This window comes from Camelus ferus, chromosome 2 (genome assembly GCF_009834535.1).
Source record: "Camelus ferus isolate YT-003-E chromosome 2, BCGSAC_Cfer_1.0, whole genome shotgun sequence".
NCBI lineage: Eukaryota > Metazoa > Chordata > Mammalia > Artiodactyla > Camelidae > Camelus > Camelus ferus.
This window is the reverse complement of record NC_045697.1, coordinates 58,495,702-58,516,612: the sequence shown is the minus strand read 5'-3', so window position 1 is coordinate 58,516,612 and position 20,911 is coordinate 58,495,702. Positions and strand designations below refer to the sequence as shown.

General features: G+C 33.3%; 1 protein-coding gene across 11 annotated transcripts in view; it reads left to right on the top strand.

The window, feature by feature from the left end:
• ADGRL3 (adhesion G protein-coupled receptor L3) overlaps nucleotides 1-20,911 on the top strand; it is a 560,304-nt gene that overhangs the window by 387,235 nt on the left and 152,158 nt on the right. For all 11 annotated transcript variants that reach the window (XM_032459457.1, XM_032459461.1, XM_032459445.1 and 8 more), the window contains 2 exons: nucleotides 5,171-5,237; nucleotides 7,672-7,763. In XM_032459457.1, coding sequence (XP_032315348.1) covers nucleotides 5,171-5,237; nucleotides 7,672-7,763 — 159 coding nt within the window. The remainder of the gene's footprint in view (nucleotides 1-5,170; nucleotides 5,238-7,671; nucleotides 7,764-20,911) is intronic.

The window sequence follows — 20,911 nt, the reverse complement described above, 5'->3', positions numbered from 1 at the left end:
ATAAATTTCTCATCTCATTGAGAATTTATAATAGTCAACAAAACTATACCTTTTGTTTATTTTATAGCTTGTATGTTAATTCTTTTTGAGAAATATATACTAGCTTCAGGGACTTTGAAGTCAGGTAGATTAGAATAAAATTTGGGCTCAACTAACTATTAGCCATGTGGCTGTGGGCAAAAAAATCAGTTTCTCTCACTTTCTAATCTGTCATGTGGGGGTTGTAAGTATCTTGCAAAACTATTGCAATATTTGAAACTGTGTGTGTATTTAAGTATGCATGTATGTAAAGTGTTAGGCATATATAAGCATTTATCAAATAAGAAATATTGTTATTATTACTAGGACTATTATTTAGCTGATACAAATGAAGGAATACAAACTTTATGACTAACAACATTATTTTAACTATAAAAACAAATTATATTAAAAGCATCCATTTATAAGAGTAGTGATTACAATTCTTATGCTACTAGCTTCTATTAATTTAAACAACATGGGACCATGAGAATTATTCCAGCATTTAGTGTTAATAAATTATAACAGACAGCACTTTTCTTACATCCACCATAAAATATAGGATGCATTTTGCTAAATAAATAGTGATACACTTTTTTTCAAAAAACATATCAGGGACATGAAGACAACATAAACTATATATGATACATGAGATCTAGTTTTGTATTCTGAGATCCAAAACTATAGCTGAACTGTGGTTCTAGTCTTGAGTACCACTGATCATACTCCATTCCTGCATCGCTCTGTTGGTCTTTTCCAGTTCATGCACTTGCTCACAAAGTATTGCAAAGTTAGGTGCATGAGTGTGCTGTGAGGCAAATGACATTGAAAAAAAAAAAAACGTAACACACATGCAGTAAGCTTAGAACTAGAGTTATTATGCTTGAAGTATGTATCTGTCTTTTTTCCTCTTCTCTTCCCTGTTTCTTGCCCCAGTTCTCCATATTCCTTCTTCTCTCAATCTTGCCAGATATATGTAGTACAAATATAAAGAGATCTGCATATGTTACAGAGAAAAGAAACTCTCGTAAACAACCTGATATAATTAAACCTTGTAAATGTAATCGTTTAACAGTAGCCAAAGATTGTTTACTGGTTGCATTTAATATTCACCAAGGATAGTTTAGTCTGTGACTGTAGAAAGTGAAGTAAACACCATTGTTAATTTACATTACTTCAAAAAACTGGTTAATAGTCAGATGTCTACTTTAGTAAGAGTGAATTAAACAGGCAACAAATTACAATGTCCTAAGGCATCGTAATGACACTTCATTAAACATGCTAGCTTTGAATAAGGAACTGCACTCTGGTAGTGTTACTAGTATCTAAAAGCATTATAAAACATACATTTTAGGTGACATTTATATACATTGGTCAGTTGGTTTCACCATTTTTCTAAATACAGAGTCATGCCTTTTTAAAATGGTGATAAGTACAATGGTGAGGAGTATTTTAGTAGAAGAGACTAAGCTTTAGAAGTATGGCTTTCTGCTGTCCTGTTGTAGTTTTGAGAAATTAATTTGTTCCATTATTTTATTTTTCTATTTTCTGAGTAAACCTAAAGGTAGTACTTGCTGGATTGGTAATTGACAATTTTATGGGAGACTAATACAGACGTCAGCACCTTTATTATTTAATTTGCAATGATGTTTCTTATATTTTTGAAGAGAATAATTTTGGAAGAACATAGTAATTTATTCATGTGGATTAGTATCAGTTCTTTAGAGTATTAAACCAATAAACAAATTAATGTAGTAAGACGTTATCAAATATATAGCAATATGTGCTGGTTATATAATATTTTTAAATTGCTACAAAAGAATTTTAATGACATCTTAGTATAGGTAAATGGGAAAAAAAGTCAAGGTTTACAGTATGTGACAAATTCTCCTTTGAATTCTGAATGTATTGATCTTGTAAGATTTTTCGATCTTGACTTTAAAATGTATGTAGTGAAATCAGAATGCAGTTCATCTGTCAACAGTGGGTTATGTCATTATAGTACTGCTATAAACATAATTTATAGATTTCATGTATGTGATAATTTCCTTTAAAAAAAAAGAATTGACATATCTGAAATATTAAACCTGAATGGCCTACTAAAATTAATGATTTCACAAATTAAATGATACTTTGTGGATAAAGGTAGTTTTCAGATAAATCATGTTTTTCAATGGCAGGTCTATCTGACCGTTTGCCTTTACTGGGCTTAGTGCAATCAGCTATTCCTTTAGCATTTGTCTCCCCTTAACCAGTGGTTTTGCACTGTATCCAAGTGACATTGAATATCCTAGACGTATAGAATAGTATGAGGTGGGATATATGTGCCCAGGCATGTACTAAACACCCATACAGTACAGTCAGCCCTCCATATCTATCTGTTCAGCATCTGTGGGTACAGAAGGCCAACTGTAAGGAACTTCAACAGCCATGAATTTTGGTATTCAGGGGGTCCTGGAACCAATCCCCCATGGATACTGAGGGATGTCCTTAGTCTCCTTCACCTTAAAGCCTGGATTAATTGTTTCAGCATTGGCATAGAAAACAGGGCACAAACCACACAAAATTTTAGGGTAGTTAATGTGAAACAGAGGAAATACAGGAAGTTTTGAGAAAGCCTGCAGGTAGCCAAGAACAGCAGGTGCGGCCATATGGCAATTGAATTAGAAAAGGGATTCTTGCCACACTACCTTCCAGAAGATAGTTAAGCCCAGGCGGCTCTCACAGAGGGAAAATTCATGCCGTACATGCTAAGTGTTTCATATTGCCTCTTTCACTGTTCAGTTCCTCAGGGAATTTAAATCTATTGTACCAAATGCTATTGAAGAATTTTCTTAAAGAATAAGAAATAATAACTTCTAAAGTAATTTCACTTCCACATTTAGAGAGCACTATGCCAAAAGCACATTTATTTCCAAATAAAACATTTGCTAAGCAGAGACCATTTTCAAAAAGTATAAAACTTTCGTAAGACTAAAATTTAATGATATTATTTTAACAACACATTTGGTGAGATTATGTAAAATTTTTAAATTCCCTGCTTAATCCAAGACATTCTGTAATATTGTAATTAAAGTTATTTATATAAGAAGTTCTTAGCCTGTAGAATAAGTTTGCAGAAATTCTTGAAATACATTTTCCTTTGAAAAGAATTTGTTGAAAATGTGTTTTGGTTCTAAGACTAGCTCTCAGAAATTTGAGCTACAAAAGAACAGGGGCTGTACTATTAACAGTCATGTTAAATGTATCTTTAATATTGTATCTTGATGCCAGAACTTCAGCAACACTCTTGGACTGTGTGTTTGTGTGTGTGTGTGTGTGTGTGTGTACACTTGTGCATACTTTAATCTGAGAGAATGTCCATGTTCTCTGGTTTGTATCTGCTTATTGGCAACACGATACTCATTTTTCATAACTGAGTTTTTTGAACAACAGCACAACCAAAAAATAACTAATTACTCAAAGAAACTAATGGCTAATAGTTTAAGTATTGATTGCTTCCTAATAACATTTTTTTAAATAGGATTATTATGTTTATTTTGAATAAAGAGAAATTATCTATGTAAAAAATACAAACTTGTAGCCAGTTTCTTATTGGAGTACAAATATTATGCTTCAATTGAAATTAGTTTACATATATTAAACTTAATAGAAGAAGAGCAGATTTTCGTGTTTTGAAATTGATTTGGGGGGAGTTTGGGGTTTTATTTACCTAAAAATCTAGCTTTTTATCTTTTTTAAAAACTTAAGTTACAGAAAAATTTAAAAAACATAATAGACATCACTGTTTCTATCACTCAAATATTGTAACTATTAGTATTTTTGCACATTGCTTTCAATAATTATTAAAATAAAACATATAGCTGAAGCCCCTTTTGTCCACTTCTAGTCCTCTCTGCTCTCATATGAGAGGGAATCACTAACATGAGTTTGATGATATTTTCCATTTCACTAAAAAAATTACATACACATATGTATCTGTCCAAAATATGAGTATTATAGTATGTATCTATATATAGTAGTTCTAAGATAGGTATAGTTTTTGTCATTTTACTTTTTCACAAGACTTTGCGATTGTGATCTATCCTATTACCGTATAAGGATCTACTTCCTCCTTCTTAACTATTTGGTAACATTTCATCTGATGAAAAGGAAACATTTTATTTATTTATTCCTGTATCAATTGACATTTATAAAGTTATTTCTGGCATTCTGTCATTGCTGAGGTGTAAGTAATAGTTACATAATAATCACAGAAATATTTACGTACTTTAGATTTGCAGTTTTAGATCACTTAACAAGCCAGTCTTGACCGTTTTCCACTGGAGATGTTTTCTCTTTTAATTATGCTGCAAGTATAGCCAAATGGCAAATAATTCAAAATTTGGTTTTTAACATCAAATGTAATTTGTTCAAAATTTACATTAATCTTTCTCATAACTAGTCACTTCCATTTTGTCTTCCTGTCATCCTGAAGAATGAAAATGTAATTTCCCAGAGGCTTTAAGAATTGGGGGAGTATTAAATGTAACTGAAATTAAGTGATTAATAATTTACTTTTGGGTCATGAATCAACTTCATGGGATGCTAAGGATCATTTGCAACCCCAGAAGCACTAGCAGTAACAATGCACATTTTAAGACTCAAGAACTCTCAAAGGTTGGCTGCCCAACCTAATTAAACTTCAGTCTTCTGATACCAAATTTATTTCTTCTTTGTACTGAATTTACTCAGATCTTCTTGTCAGGAAAATGTCACTTTACCTGACAGCTGAAAGACAGGTTATGTAGCACCATAATTGGAGAGAAAATGATAGCTTAAAGCTACTCGATTTAATGGCTGTGTGTACAGCTTTTTCTTTCTTTTTCTATTTTTTTTTTTAGGTTTCTATGATGGACACAAAAGGCCTTAGCAAATAGGCCCAGTGCCATTTTTTTCCTACTTCCTCCAGGAGTAATTATCTTACTCTATCAATAGTGCTGTCAGAAATTGGGCACATAATTCAGCATTTAAATGAACAAGCAATGTAATATTTCCTGTCTCCCAGTGGAATGCTTTGCAGCTCACATTCTTCTCTGTCACTCGTTCACTCTTGATGTATGTCCCATATCCCAGTCCTTGAATGCCTTCTCTCCCCTGTGTTTCATTGCAGATGTTGGCTCCGACTTGACACCTACTTCATTTGGAGTTTTATAGGACCAGCGACCTTGATAATTATGGTAAGAACTCCTAATTAACTATGTGTTTCCCAGGTCAAGAAGTAAAACTTTCACTATCCCTATGCTGACTATCTTTAATTTTCATAGATTAATTTGGGGAAAGCATGTACTCACTTGACCCTATGTAACTCAAGCAATTAGATACTCATTATAGTCTACTTTTGTGTTGTAAAATATTTAATCAAAACCCTTGGGAGAAGAAAACATGCATTTGCAAGAGTTTATGCAGTACTATGCTCCTCAGGAGCCCGATCCAGCATAATCCATTTGGTTTTATAGGTTTTTAACAGTGATGACTTTGTTTGACAACAGTGCATTTCCCTTCTTTTTCATTTGGATAATTTAAAATATGAATAGAATCATAAATTGGAAATGTGGCAAAATACCGTTTTGTTCTATCCAGTTTTGTTTTTCATATAAATCTCAAAAAGTTTAAAATTTAAGAGGTTTTCACTTGAGAATGGCACAACTAGGTTAGGAAAACATTCTGAAATCATACTCCTTTTTTAAAAAATGCGTAGTATCTTGATTTCAAATATGAATTATTTATCCTAATTTAGATACTATTGTTGATATCATTTACACACTTATTTTAAAGTACAAAAGTGCTGTCCATTTTTTTGAATAAATCAACACTGATTTTATATACAATATAGATCTATAATTCATTATCTGAAATCCTTTAGGCCAGGTATATTCTGGAATTCAGAAATTGTTCAGACTTCAGAAAAGTAGTTAAGGTATGTGTACTGCATATCACATAATACCCCTAGTGGAAAATTAGCAGGTGCCCAAAATCAAACACATCAGCCAATACTCACAGTAGGGGCTAACCAGGACTCTGACACCAAACACGGTAATAATTTGGAAGAAAAAAATTGAAAAAGTAAGAGCAAATAGAATAAAGATATGAAGAGCTTTGCATTAGCCCAAATCCAGTTTTCCCACCATATAGGTTTCAGTTGAGTTTAGTCTTTTTGGCCATTCAGTGAATTTTTCAAAACTTTCACTTTTCCATCTGATTTTTGGTCAAAAAGATTGACCAGATTACCTAAAAAAATGACTCTCCTGCAACTCAAAGAATGTTACGATGGAGAAATTCTAATATATGAATAGTTAATTCCAGGACATCCATTCCCATGTGAATGTCTTTGATTTTGAGGTACTGAAATTTTGTGTGTGTCTCATGATTATCCTGTATAAGATCAGTGAGTTTTATCTTAGCCATAAATGGCCTGTCTGGATTCCACTCTGTTATGTGTGAATTTTCTTCTTGATGTACCAAACCAAGTTTGACTTACTTGTATTTCCTAACAGACGGGCAGATGATTCAACAGTATGTCTCTGTGTTGATATTGGGTTTCTGAGCTACTTTATAATCTTGAGTTAAATCCTGCCCATTTTATGCTATATGCCTTCCTAGTGGAAACATCTTTTCTTTTCCCAAGTCTCTTTGGGAAAGTAGAGCCCCTTTTGTGTATCCTAATCGAATGTATTACCTGTTGTTTTCTGATTCATTGTCAGAGTGTTTGCTCCATCTTAACTCATATTATTAGTTATTGCTTCTCAGTCTAGGCCTTGGGAAAACTGAGGGCAAGAATTGGTTATCCAAAGCAAATTGCAATGAAAAACTATGATATCTATCTAAATGTAAAAAAAAGGTCACTTTTGTGACTTATTGATTTGATTAAGGATTGTAGACCCATATTCCTGACAGAACTTCAATGGGGCTTATAATTGGACTTTCCTAGTTCCCACCAATCCCAAATTCTGTAATATAGAAACACTTTAGGTAACAAGGCCAATTCAGTATGTGATTTTCTATACAGTTCACATATCTGTAATACATGGAATTTACACTGAACTTTTGTTTTGTTTTGTTTTAAATGATATGCTCTCTCTGGGTGCAGTGATATAACAGTGTCATTGGGGGTTCCCTCTACTTTAATCCTAGTTTGTTGTAGCATCAGAATTTAACAGTATTTTATAATCCCTTTGACATAACTATTTAAAAATATATTGATTTTTATATTTATACTTTTGTAATGTAGTATTTGAAAACTATCCCTAAACAATAAATTAGGGACCATGTTCAGAGAGTAGAAATAGTAACACACCTGAACGAATTAGTTTTTTTTTTTTTAACATATACTTTAGCTTTGCATTGTTTTGTAATTTCTACAGCATCTTTCCAAATGATGCTGATTTTTGTATTTGTGTGTATTTGGCATAACAGTACTTTGTAACTTATTAGTATCCCAAGTCCCCAAGTTTGGCCTTTTGTCTTCACTGAAATACTAGGCAACCATATGTGATACAATTCCTTTATAAGTGCAGGAGAGCTAATTTCCCAGAACAAGTCATCTGTTGTAGAGAATACATTACTTTTTTTCTACTCCAGTTATGCTACATAACAGTACCTTTTACATTCCAGCTTAATGTAATCTTCCTTGGGATTGCTTTATATAAAATGTTTCACCACACTGCCATTCTGAAACCTGAATCGGGCTGTCTTGATAATATCAAGTAAGTGATTTTTCTTTTCCTTCTCTTTAGTCTGCCTTTTATACACTGAACTGTCCCTACTTCTAATTATAGTGAAATCTTATGACAAAATGGTAAAGATCAATGTGTTGTCTTTGCTGAATAAGATCATTTATTGACAACTAAAGTGACTTGATCTGCTTGAAAATAAATCTAATGAAGCTCTGTTTTCAAAGAAACTTTTTCCCCTTAAATTCTTATTTACAACATGATACTTTTTAAATTATTATTACATACACTTATTTATTTTGTCCTGGAAGCGCATACGGAGTTTCTATATGTGGGCAGACTATTATTTCCTAGATCAATGACCACATTCCTACTCAACACTCCATCTCCCCTTTCAGAGCAATGTGAAGAGAGCGAGACTGGGGCACCTGCAAGTACCAAAGGGGGATTTTACACCACAAAAGGGGAACCCCCAAATTATTGATCTGGGCGTTTGTAGAGGAGCTGTTACACAGCTGCCCTCCCCTCCTCCTGAGAGAGAAAGAGACAGCTTCTTAATGTAAACCCTATGGTATAGAAACATATACCATATGTGGTTCCAGGTTTTACCCCTTTGAAATCTTAACATTTACCTCTTAGAAGGTAAGCCCTTCAAAAGTTTCTAATTGTCTATTCAGTCATCTTTTAACTTCCAAGATTTGTCCTTTAACCCAAATCCCACTTCTCTATGGTCAAAAACCCAAGCCATGCAGAGATACGAAAATATATACATTTCTTTCCACACTAGTAATATTTCCTTTATACAAAAAGAAGCCAATTTATATTTTCTGAAAAGAAAAATTGTTCCTCAGTATAACCAAAAATTTGTCTTATTCCTTTAGAGGCTGTGACATTTGAGAAAAAATAATGTGGATATATTCTTTAGAGATAAATATATATTCTATATTAAGTAGCATTTGTATGTAATTTGCCTATGCTATGTGTTAATTTGGTTAAACGTTTTTAAATGAATTACTTTTAGAAGTCTCATGAGGTCTCCTGTGACTTTCATGTGCTACTGACATTCTCCTTGAACTACCTCAGCTAGCAGCTACCTCACCCATTTTTCATCTTCCTACATTCAATGCCTGATGCAGCCTTGCCCATAGTAGGCCCTCAATGAATGTTTACAGAGTAAAGTAGTGACAAAAGTGTATTGCATTAAACGGGTTAATTTTTGGTAAAGAATCATCTGTCTACATTAATTGAAAAGGTAGCTAAGGAATTAGAAAAGATAATAATACAATGGCACAAACTAGGAATTCTCTACTGTGAGTAACAGTCTTTTGGAATTCTTAATATTACTTGGCTGAGATAACAGTCATTACATTGTTGAATTATGTGCAACCTGACTGTCCTACAGTGTAGTATTAGTTCCTTGGACTATTTGTTCCTAATGAAGTTGAATTTGGATAAATTAAATAGGCACATAAGGTATAATTTCTTTTATCTTACCATACTTTTACTCACTTTAGTATAAATTACCTCCTTGTACCTATTATTATGTACTATAAAACAAAATGCAAATAAAATTTATCATCATTTTTCTTATGTTTTTAAAGTACAATCAGAAATAAGTGAATAATACTTTGATATTTATGTAACAGCTTTTACTAGATTAAAAATTTTAAAAAGGTCTTGTACATAGTACAGTCGCATATTTTAAAAGATAGAATTGTCTCCTCGTTATTCATATGTATTTCTTCAGGTAATATGAGTTAAACGGATGTGATATTCCTATTTAGAAAAACAAACACGCAGAAGTCAGTAATTACATTTAGTGATATTGATGGCACCAAGGTTTATAATACTAAGTGCCTCAAGCTTTATGTTACAAAGTAAAATAAAGCCTTAAATGAGACTATCTTGATTTGAATTCTGTCTAAACTGCTTTATCATTTACAGCCTTTGGAAAGTTTACTTAACCTTGCTGAGCCTCCCTGTCCTCTTTAAAATGGGTTTAATAATGAAACATACCCTACCATCAAAAGAGCAGAGGAATGCAAACAGCCTTTGATGATACCTTTTAAGGAAAAATCAGTGCAGGTACAAGGACAGAAATTAGTTGTTAAAGAACATAGAGGGTGGTTTTAAGATGGAAGAAATGTGAATATGGATATGCTGATAGGTACGAAGCAGTAAAAGTATGGTGAGAAACAGAGGAAAGGGCATTATGTTATAGTCATGACCTGAAGATCCAGAATAGACGTAGAGCAATTCCAGTCCGTTAGACTTCATGAAGGACACTTTTCTACTGAGGTAACAGAGGCCAGGGAGGAAGATCCTTTTCCACTCAGACTGGATGAAATACATAACAGGTTTGAGGTGGATATTTGGTGGAACCAGGGTAGAGCAGTAAATTGAGGGATTTCTGCCTACTCGCCTCTACAGTGTAGGAAAGATGATCACCTGCAGGATATAGGGGCATGTGGAAGAGAGACTATAAGAAAGAAATCTCGAGAAAATATTCCTTACAACTTTCCAGAATCTGAAGGACACTTGATTTTCTTTAAATATGTTGACTGTTTAATAAGTGCTTGTGAAAAATTCACCAGGTCATAATTGATAAGGAAAGAAGACTTTAAGAAAGGTTTCAGCGAAACACAAAATCTGGCATCCTTTTTGTTTTTAACAAGAATAAAGATCTGTACAATATGTATTTTTAAGTGCTGTGGGTGATGTGAGAGTATTTATTTCAAAGGCATAAGCATCCCTTATTTGGAAAGTTTTTGTTTGTTTCTTTGTTTTTTAGTACAGAGGAGAAGGCATGAATATTAATAGTGTTTTCTTGGTTTTTGTTTTTTTGTATTTTTATAAAGTAGTGAATAAGATGGGCCACCTTGCTCTGTTTATTGAGAAAATAACCGCACCATATAAGACCTTTTGGAAGTCAGAGTCTTTCTAAAACATTGTATTCATTCATTTATCAAATATTTATTACTTTTATCATACATGTTCTTTCACCTATAAATACCTCCTTTATCTAAAATGTGTTTGCTTCTCCCCATATTCGCTGCCATCACTTCCTTTCAGGCCACCATGAACCTCTGCAGAGCTGCTACAGTTGTCTCCTGACTCTCTCCCCTATACTGGTTCTTGCTCCTGCCTTCATCAGCTAGAGTGGTGTGCTGAGAAGTTCAGATCTAATCATGCAACTCTCTTGGGTAAAACTGCAGTGGTTTCGTGTTACTCTTACACCGAAGTCCCAGCCCCCTAACGTGGCTACCAAGCCTTCCTGATCTAGCTGGCCCTTTTTCCTTTAAGCGTCTTTTTAGGCCATGTGCTCCTCTGGCCGTTCTAGACGGCTCTCTTGTGCATCAGGTCTTGCCTACAGTTTCTCTGCAGACTTTCTTTTCCCTAACACTATGGCTGGCTGACTTCAGTTTACTCTAATGAATTTAATTATTATTTTTTAAATAATTTAATTATATTTTAATCCCAAGTTTACTTCACTAGTCATCATAATAAACATATTTTGATGTTAGTATAGAACATTCATCTGGTTGGCTCATTATTATATTAATGATATACTCTGGGAAAAATAATAGAGTAAATTACTGTACTTAACATGATTACAGAGGAAATGAGGCACTCTAAGTCTCAGATTCAACTAAAAAAGTAATTAAAATGTTTCTATTTGCTGTTTCCTCACATGTCCTTTGTCTTCTTTTCATCAAAATAGGTAACTATTTGGAGGAAAAGAAATAATTCCAGTTATTTGAATTTTCTGATTAAATTTCAGACAAGTTGAAATTGGAGTTTACAGTAATCATAGCAAAAATCTAACCTAATTCTAAAAATACATATATAAATACAAATAAAACAATTATTGAATTGTTATGTGCACAAATTAACATATAGTATTGCTGAAGTATTATGACCTGTAAAACTAATTCTTGAGCAGCATTTAGAGCACTCTTGACATTTACTTTCAAAATAAAGATTGATCATTTCTGTAGTTGTCAACTACTTCTTCTATTATTGAAAAGATATTTAACATCATCACAAGTACTTTGAAGAATAAAAAGAAATAACAGAAGCTTTTAGGTCTAAGAAAGAAAGTTGGTGCCCATATGGAGAGACAAGGAATCTACTAGGCTTCCTTTTCCATAGTGCTATAGGGGAACAGCAACTCGTGTTTTACACAGTTTTGATTTGAATTTCAGTTCTGTCCTGTAATGGTTATATGACCTTGCAAGTAACATCATGGCCTCCATCTCAGTATCCTTTCTGAATCGGGGATAATTGATTCTACTTTGTAGAGTTTTGCGATAATCAAATATAATCATGTGTAAAGCATATAACACATAGTTTAGTGCCCATTCAGAATGGTTGGATTATTTTTAACCACTCTTTGTGGAAATATCCTGCTGCCTTCGTTTTTTGTGTTTTCCTTAGTGAAATTTGCTCAACCTCTTAACAAAATCCTATTTGTTTTTGGCTTTGTTTACCGTATGGTGTCATAAAGAACTTGCTTGATATGATCCTTTTTATTTTTTAAGCCCAATTTACTCTATTATGAGAGAATTGGCTCCAGGAGTGAAATGTTCATTTGATTAATAAATACCAAGTTTTGCAGTTAGTTCTAAAGGAAAATAAAAGAAGTGTCTCAGTGAACTTGGACACCTGCCATCCATAAAGAATCTAAGAAGGCTTCTGAATAGCTTCAGGGATGAATAGAAAAATGTTTTGCCTTACCAGTATCCATAATAACTTACTCTGTTTCTTAAGAAGGTAAACTTTGATTTGGACTGCATTTCTAGACACTGGTAGAAACAGTTAAGTCAGAATTTCATTTAGCTTGACTAATATTACATTAGTACTTCATGGAGTGAAGGGAGTAGGGTTCTAAAACCTTGAAGGAAGAAAAAGCAGAATGATATAATCTTGAAAAATGCAATGACAGCATAAAAATATTTCAATGCCTTAATTTTTCTTCTTTATAATATATTAAGATGGAATAACATATGTGTACATATATATAGCCTACTTTTCAAAAATGTTACTATTTTTATACCATAGTCAGAGCAATATCTTAAAAAAGAGTTTGATCCTCTATGAGAAGAGTAAATCTAGTTCTGAATTATATTTAATAAAAATATTCACACACTTCAATGTTTTCTGGATGAGTTTTTTTGGAAAATATTTTTAGTACTTTCACATTCTTCGTAAAATATCAGTTAGTGATGTAAAAAGGCTGAAATATTGATTGGGCTTTTAAAAAAGAAGCTCAGTGTACTCTATATAGTTCATGCAGACTTTCTAAAAAAAACTCATTATTTCCATTCAATTGATTTTATTCACTTGTTTACCTTCTGTCACCAAAACTGCTAAATTCAAATGCAAGCTTCATAGATTTCTAATTATTTTACATTTTTATAGATGCTGTGTTTAAAAACTGTCACCTCTTGTAAAAAGATTCATAGGCCAGCACACTATACTGAAGATGTATTTTTTCTGAATCTTTTTTATCAAATATATTTTTCAACATCCACATACACTATAACCACTTTAGTTCTTGAAAAGGTCAGAACCAGTCATTGATTTATTTTATTCATTGTAACAAGATAAAATAATTTCTAAGAAAATTCTGAAAGGAGTGTCATTTGTCTGATACCTCATTTCCCACACTCTTCCTCCATTTCCTTGGTCTGTGGGTAACATCACTGGAAATGTACCAAAATATGGTCATTCATGATCCAGATGTGTTTGAAGAATTAGACGATCCAAACACTACTGTTTGAAGCCCTGGGTTTGTTATGACACCACTAGATTTACTTCAAACAAATTAAGACCTTCCTTAAGAACTAGTCAGTCCTTTGCTGATTAACTTAATTTCAAGATTTAAGAGCCTTTAGCAATCACTTCTTTGGAATATGAATTTAGTTCACAAAACGGTGCATTCTGCAAATGTTGTTGCCAATCTTATTGTATCATGCATTTTATACAGTAGCTTTAAGTTTTCTGAAATGTTAAAAGGGTTAGTCTCTTTTTTCATGCTTTTTCTTTAAAATGCCTTCAAATCCCCATGTGATCGTTCCAGGAACCAGGTGTTTTATGCATCACTGTATTTGGCGTACTTCATACTCTGAAAGCTGACATTTGAGGAAAAAAAAAGTTTGAAGGATGACTGTCACGGGCACATTGGAACTGTTAAGCATTGTACCTTGAGATCAAATAATTGTTTCACTTTTCTCTAAAATAATTAGGTTTATGTCAGATTTAGGAGAATCAATTGCAGCCTAAGGATGAGAAAACCTGAAAGACTACCTAAGGGAAAAATAATTCTTCTTAATGATGAAAACATAAAAATTAGCAGCTTCTGTGTTCTTTATATGTGTGGCTTGAACTCAAATTTCCTTTGTATCCTATATGAAATTGCAGTCAGACTTTGGGAAACTTGGTAATCAGAATTTTTTTATAAAACTAACATTTCTGAAGTAGCTGTACACACAACAGCAGAATTAATCTAAAATAACTAGGCATAACAAGGCTATAGTTCTTTCCCCAGAATAGTTAAGAGCAAATAGCCACTTGAACTTTCATAAGAGAGGAAGAAATATGAGAATAATTATAACTAATATTTGTTTTCCATATTATACACATATATTATTTAATTTTTAATGTGCAAACTTTCATTTTATCTTTATCCTTTAATCATTCATGAATTTACTCAATAAATGAGAAGTGCTAAAATTTTGTATATGTTTTGAAGCTATTACAGAATTGCTCATTTAATTTAGGCTATAAGAGAAAGTAGTGGAGTGTGATTCTAAGGTTTTTGGCTTGGGTACTGAGATATGGAACTGTAGAAAAAACACATTAGGGGTAGATCAGGAGATTATGTGTGTGGGGTCGGAGGTTCTTTTTTGACAGTATAACTTTGAAAGATTTACTAACCATCACAGTGTAGATGTTGAGTAGGCAGTGAGAGTAATGAAAGCTGGAGATTTAAATTTAGCATCATCAGTATATAGATTTTATTTTTGTATTTAGTGTTTCTCAGGTTTCATTTATTTTTTAATATATCTTTATTACTCTCTATAATGGTAAATGTTTTTTTATTTATGACAGTGATGTATTTCCTTTTAAAGCATTAAGCAAAGTGAGATGATTTGAAAAAAATAATAATATAAAGTAGTATACATATATGGCAAAAAATTGAGATAGTAATTTTCTAACCAGACTGGTTTCTGTCACTGTATGTTTCTGGTAGGAGAGCCCAGGCTATGAGTATCAAATGCTGACCAATATAGTGGCCTAAATCATAATGATATTGATGATATACAGAAGTAAAATCCAGAGGTAGGTGGTTCCACAGTTGGTTTAATAGCTCAACAATGTTAGTAGACACCTAAACTCTTTCCATCTTTCATCATCCACAGCTGTTGTCATTGACAGTGTCAATTTGTGGTCCAAAGATGGCTGCTTCAGCTCCCAGCATCATATCCTTTAGCAGTTGTGTTCCAAAAGGGAAAAGAAGAAAGAAAAGAGGGCTTTCCTTAGAGGTCTTCCCTCCCATGGTCAGGGTAGAAGATATTTCCCAGAAGCACCTTGCTTGCATCACATGTCTGATCACATGACTACCTCTAAATACAAGGTAGTCTACGAAAACAGTGATCTGGCAAAGGGGACTAGCTCAGATTGCTGTGGGCAGGAACAGGCCAGTTTCAACATTTGCAGAGCTCAGAGCTAGAGTACAAAATGATAAATAAAACATATCATAACCTACTGCACTGACAGATATACCTTGAAAACCACCTGGAAGGCCAGAATTGAATTTAGAAACCTTAAGCTCCTTGGAGTTACATGCAGGATATGGCCCTTGACTCACTACCCATCTTCCTTCTTCTCCTACCCTCACTTCTGTCCCATACCATATGGGGCCTCACATACACTGTAGCCAGCACATCCTAGTTGTGTCTGTCCCTCCCACAAACAGCCACTCCTCAAATGTAGGAGTGTGGGTACTGAGGACAATCTTGGGAGAATGGGTCAGGGTAGATTTTATTTTAAACCCAAGAGACTGTGTAAAATAATAAAGAGATTGATGGTAGACACATAAAAGAAGAGAAACAGAGACTGAAACTCTAGGTCACTCTAACTTTTGAGATCTTGGAAATGCAGTCTACAAAATTGATTTAGAAAGAACAGTGAGTGAGATAGGAAGAAAGCTGGAGATCTTGGAAGCTAGGTGAATTAAGCATTTCAACTCAGTTGGGGACTTAGACTTGACGACAGGATTGAGCAACATGGAGGTTCTTATGCCTTTGACAAAAGCTATTTTGGCAAAGTGATTGATGAAGCCTTTTTAAAGTGGGTTGAGGGGAGAATAGGAAGAGCAGGGTTAAAAACCACATGTAGAGACAATTCTTCTCAGGTCTTTTTCTATAAATAAGAGCTAAGAAATACAAGATCTGGAGAGAGATGTCGGGTCAAGGGCATTTGTTTTGTTTTGTTTTCCTGAGTGGTAAGTATTTAAACATGAGATTACAGCTTCCTTTTAATCTGGTAAAAATGGACAATTAGTTGATACAGGCAAGAGAGGGGAAAGTTGTGTGGTTTCTACATTTGAGTAGGCAAGGGAGGATGGTATCTAGTGTACAAGTGAAAGTAAGAAGATTATGGGCAAAACAGTTCATCATTTATATGATGAAATTATGACTCAGTTCTGTTAGCTTATTGACCAGCAGATATTTTCCTTAAAAGTAATGTGATAAATTATCATGACTCACAAGCAATAACTGCTCACTGTGTTCAGAAACATTCATCTACCTGAAAAGAAAGTTATATAATCTTGAAAAATACAACATGATTACAAGATTGCTTTAATTCTCTATTTTCCCTTTTATATTATTACATATTAATATATATACTGGTTATAAATGTAATATTCTGCTTACAAAATTTATTTATATCTATGGTACATATATGTGTGTGTATGCATATTATATAATATGCATATGATATATGTAACATATACTTTATATAAAATGCAAATGCCCAAATACTTTATTAATAAGTAAAAATTTTATATTTTGAACATACTTAGTAACTTTTATGGGTAATTTCATGAATTTAAGGAACAAAGTTAATAGGTTATACAGTTTGGAGAGGATTAATGATCAATCAAATTACTTAAGCAACAAAATTCCTTTTCCTTCAAGAAATAATAAGGTACACATATTTATACCTTAGACAGTCTTTTATTTAGCTATCTTCCTGAAAATAAAATACAAAGCTCTATGTTATAAAATTTTATCAAACATACTTTATCAGATAGCCAAGTGCTAATATATCTTTTTGAATATAAAATGAGCATTCTTATTTCTCAATGAGTGGGCTGATTATACATGCAGAAAAAAACTGCATGTAAATGCACTAACAAGTTAATAATGGTCACCTTTAGTAGCAACATTATGTGTAATTTAAAATGTTCTTTCTATGGACTTGTGTGGGTGTTTTTCTGACACCACTTCTGACACCTGTTACATACTGTTTTTCCACACAACAGCTGATTGTTCAACACCAACTTAGTGTCCAGTAATTCAATTCAACTCTGACACTGACTCCTAGAATTAAAGCAGATCCCACTGGTTACAGGCTTGGTCTCACAGTGTGCCCCCCACTTTAGATGTGAGCCACAAATAGAGTGCTCAGGCTACTGACACTTCTGCCTGGTGAACGACAGATATAATACTTCTCAAGACCAGCCCCCTCCCCCGGTTCAGTAATTCAAAGTGCTCTACTTACAACTGCAGCTTTATTAAAAAGGGAAAAACTTGGGAAAAACCAAATAGAAGCGATGCATAGAGTAGGGGTGGGGGGCCTGAGATTCCAAGGCCTTGTTGCCAAAAGATCAGCCTCCATCCCTGATGAGGTGAACTGAAACTCAGAGACAGAATTGTAGAGCTTAGAAGAAAAGAGGCAGCTTTATTGCTTTGCCGGGCAAAGGAGACTCATAGCAGGTTAGTGCCTTCAAAACTGTGAACCCGTCTTGGGGATGGGGCAAGGTGAATATATAGCCATAGCTTAAACAGTAAAGCATCAATAACAATCAACAGAATTATTTTCTTCTCATAAGACTTAGAGTGGCGTCATGGTGTCTCCAGATGACCAGTCCTATAAAGGCTAGTGGTTGTCGCTCTCTCCGATCTCTTTACCTTATAAGCACGCCTGGCGTGGTCTTTTTGGTAATTCAGGCTATTTTGTAAGCTTAGAGCCTTATGACCTTCTCCCTGGAATACGACTCAGAAACCAAGCATGCTTATTACTTTCGATTACTGGAATAAAGTAGAAACAATAAGTTAGTATATTAGCTTTAGTTTTAACAATGGGCCTGGAGTTGTGAGTAGCAACCGGTCAGTCAGGTTAGCTGGCCAGTTTAAGAGCAAGCATAAGAATAAGCAATCTATTAGCCCAAGTGCAGCCATTTTATTAATACTCCTTCAGCTTCCCTGGGCTCCACCCTCCTACCACTTCAAAGTGTTCGCCAACCTAGAAGCTCCTTGTTAGGGGTTTCAGAGGAGGTTTCATTACAAAGGCATGATTGATTAAATAATTGGACACTGGTGACTAAACTCAGTCTCCAGCCCCTATCCCCTCCCTAGTCAGGGGAGCAGGTAGGTAGGTGGGAGTGAGACTGAAAGTTCCAGCTGTCTAATCATGGTTTTGTTTCTCTCAGACCACTTTCTACCTTTGTACCTTGATGAAGCTAGTTAGCCCCCATTACCCTCCTCCATTCCCTCTAGGCACCACCTCCCCATCATCTCATTAGCATACAAAAGACACTGTTACCACTGCAAAGATTTTGAGAGTTTTAGGAGCCAGCCTTGCACCAGGAACCAGGACAAAAGTCAAATATTTATTTTTTTATTATGCCATAGCAATCTTGAATTTTCAAAGTTGGTATAATGAATATATAGTACTCTTACAAAAAATTTTTCCTCAAAATGGCTTGCCCTACATTATGTTCATAAACATATAGTGATAGAATAATCTAAAAATATCATTTTTCCGAGTCATTCTATATTCCTAACCTCTGAAAAATTTCCAAAAACTCATGTCTAATTGCCTATTATTAATTAATATGCTACTGTGGATATAGGCACATAATGAAAACTCAGTCAAGTCCTATGACAATGAGAGCATTAAATTAATTTATTCATCTCCAAATTCTTTGCCAAATACAACTCATTCTATTGTTTTTTATTGTTTTTTTTTACACCATTGAAAAAATTCATACAAGAATCTAGTTATGATTTGGGGATTAAAAAATGTTTAAACTTACTCTGTTTTTATCTTTTTTGTTCATTTTTAAAAATGCAATTGCTATTTATCTTCCTTAGGTTTTAAACATTTGAATAAAGTTTCAAAAACAGGTGCATATATTTAGCAATATCTTGTTAAATTCTGTCTTATAAAAGTAAATCTTATGTACTATGGGTTAAACTCACAAATACTGTCCAAAAGTGATTTCATCCACTTTTAATATATTTATTCAATGTAGTTTCAGCTTATAAATAATTATACAAGGAATGAATAGATTTTGAACTGTAGATTCCAAATGTAAATAAAGGTATTTGAATCACTTTTGAATTATTTCCAAGCAGATCATTTTTCTTTTCAACATATAAGCCAATTTTTAATCTCAGTGATTATTTAAGGTCATAGTTCTTTGAAGTATTAAGTGGAAAATATGATTACTTCCAAAAACTGTATGAAGTACACATGAAATTTCATGGATATCATAATCTTGTGGCTTTCAAGAGTTGTCTTGGTTGCTATAATCAGAACCAACTAGCAATATGTTTTTTCCTAATACAGTTCTGTCTAAAATGACACAAATTATTTTAAATTGAACATTTTACTTAGTATAATGATTATATGTTTATAAATTTGCCAGAAAATTGAACAGAACTTAAAGTTTTAAAAATTTGTTGTGAGAAACTTTCAATAAGTAATATTAAGCTGAAAGACGTATAGCCTACAAATTCTAATCAACTCAAGTTTGAGATGCTTCTTGGAAATATTTAAAATAAAATTTTGTTGGTAATATTAAGTTAAATATTATATTTTATTTTAGTCAAATACTATAGGTAAAAATTTAGTCATAGATTCTGAAATAAATGACCTGCACCCTCTGTTTCTGCTCTTAAATCGACTATAATTGTTGCACTTGATCCAACATCAATTTGAGATTTCATGTGTTGTGTCTATTTGAAACTATGTGCAAAATAATAAGACAGATGGTTAGTATATTGGAGTTTTGCTATGTGGTAGGCACAGTTCTACATTCTCTACATGTATAAATTTAATCTTTGCAATAACCCTTTGAGATTTCTAAAAGGGTAATTAACTCGCCTTAAAGCCCAACAGCTAGTTAGTGCCAAAACTCGGATTCCAACAGGCAGTCTGGCTTCAGAGTCCATTTGTTGAATCACTACCATATATTCTTTGTCATATCACATTGCACACCTAAAAATAAATTATACATCATTTAAGAGTTTTTTTCTTAGTATATATTATTTTAAATTGAATACATGTTTAAAGAAGCTTTAAATTCAGATATGTATTGGAATACATGATAACTAAGAGCCCCATTTTTAAAATCCTGATTATTTTAATATTTTAAATCATAAACTGCAAAATCAGGTTAGAAAATGCAATTTTCAGGAGTCTTAATGTCACAGCAGTCTTGTTAGGATTAGAGTTAGATATTTCAGAGTTACTAGTATTTAAAATCTATTTTTGAATGAAACCACCCAAGAAGAACATTGTTTCAGTAAAAGTGACTCAGAAAGTATAGTCAGCAAGGTAAGTAAAAAATTATGTCATGAAAGCCAAGAATAGAAGGGAGTCGTCAACTATAGATAATTACTGAGTGGTCAAGTATGATAAGATGCAAGAAGTTAACAGTGGATTTGGTAATGACAGGGGCATTGTGGAGTTATGAGTAAAGTGGGCTGAAATAGAAAACTCTTGATAAATTTTTCAGTAAAGGATAACACACAAGATTCTTGGAGAACTTCTGGGATCTAGCAGAAGGTGGTTTTTTTTTGTTTTGTTTTTTTCTTTTAAAGTAAAAAATACCAAAGGGTGTTTGTTGATGGGCATGAGCCAATAAGGAGGAGATACCAGTA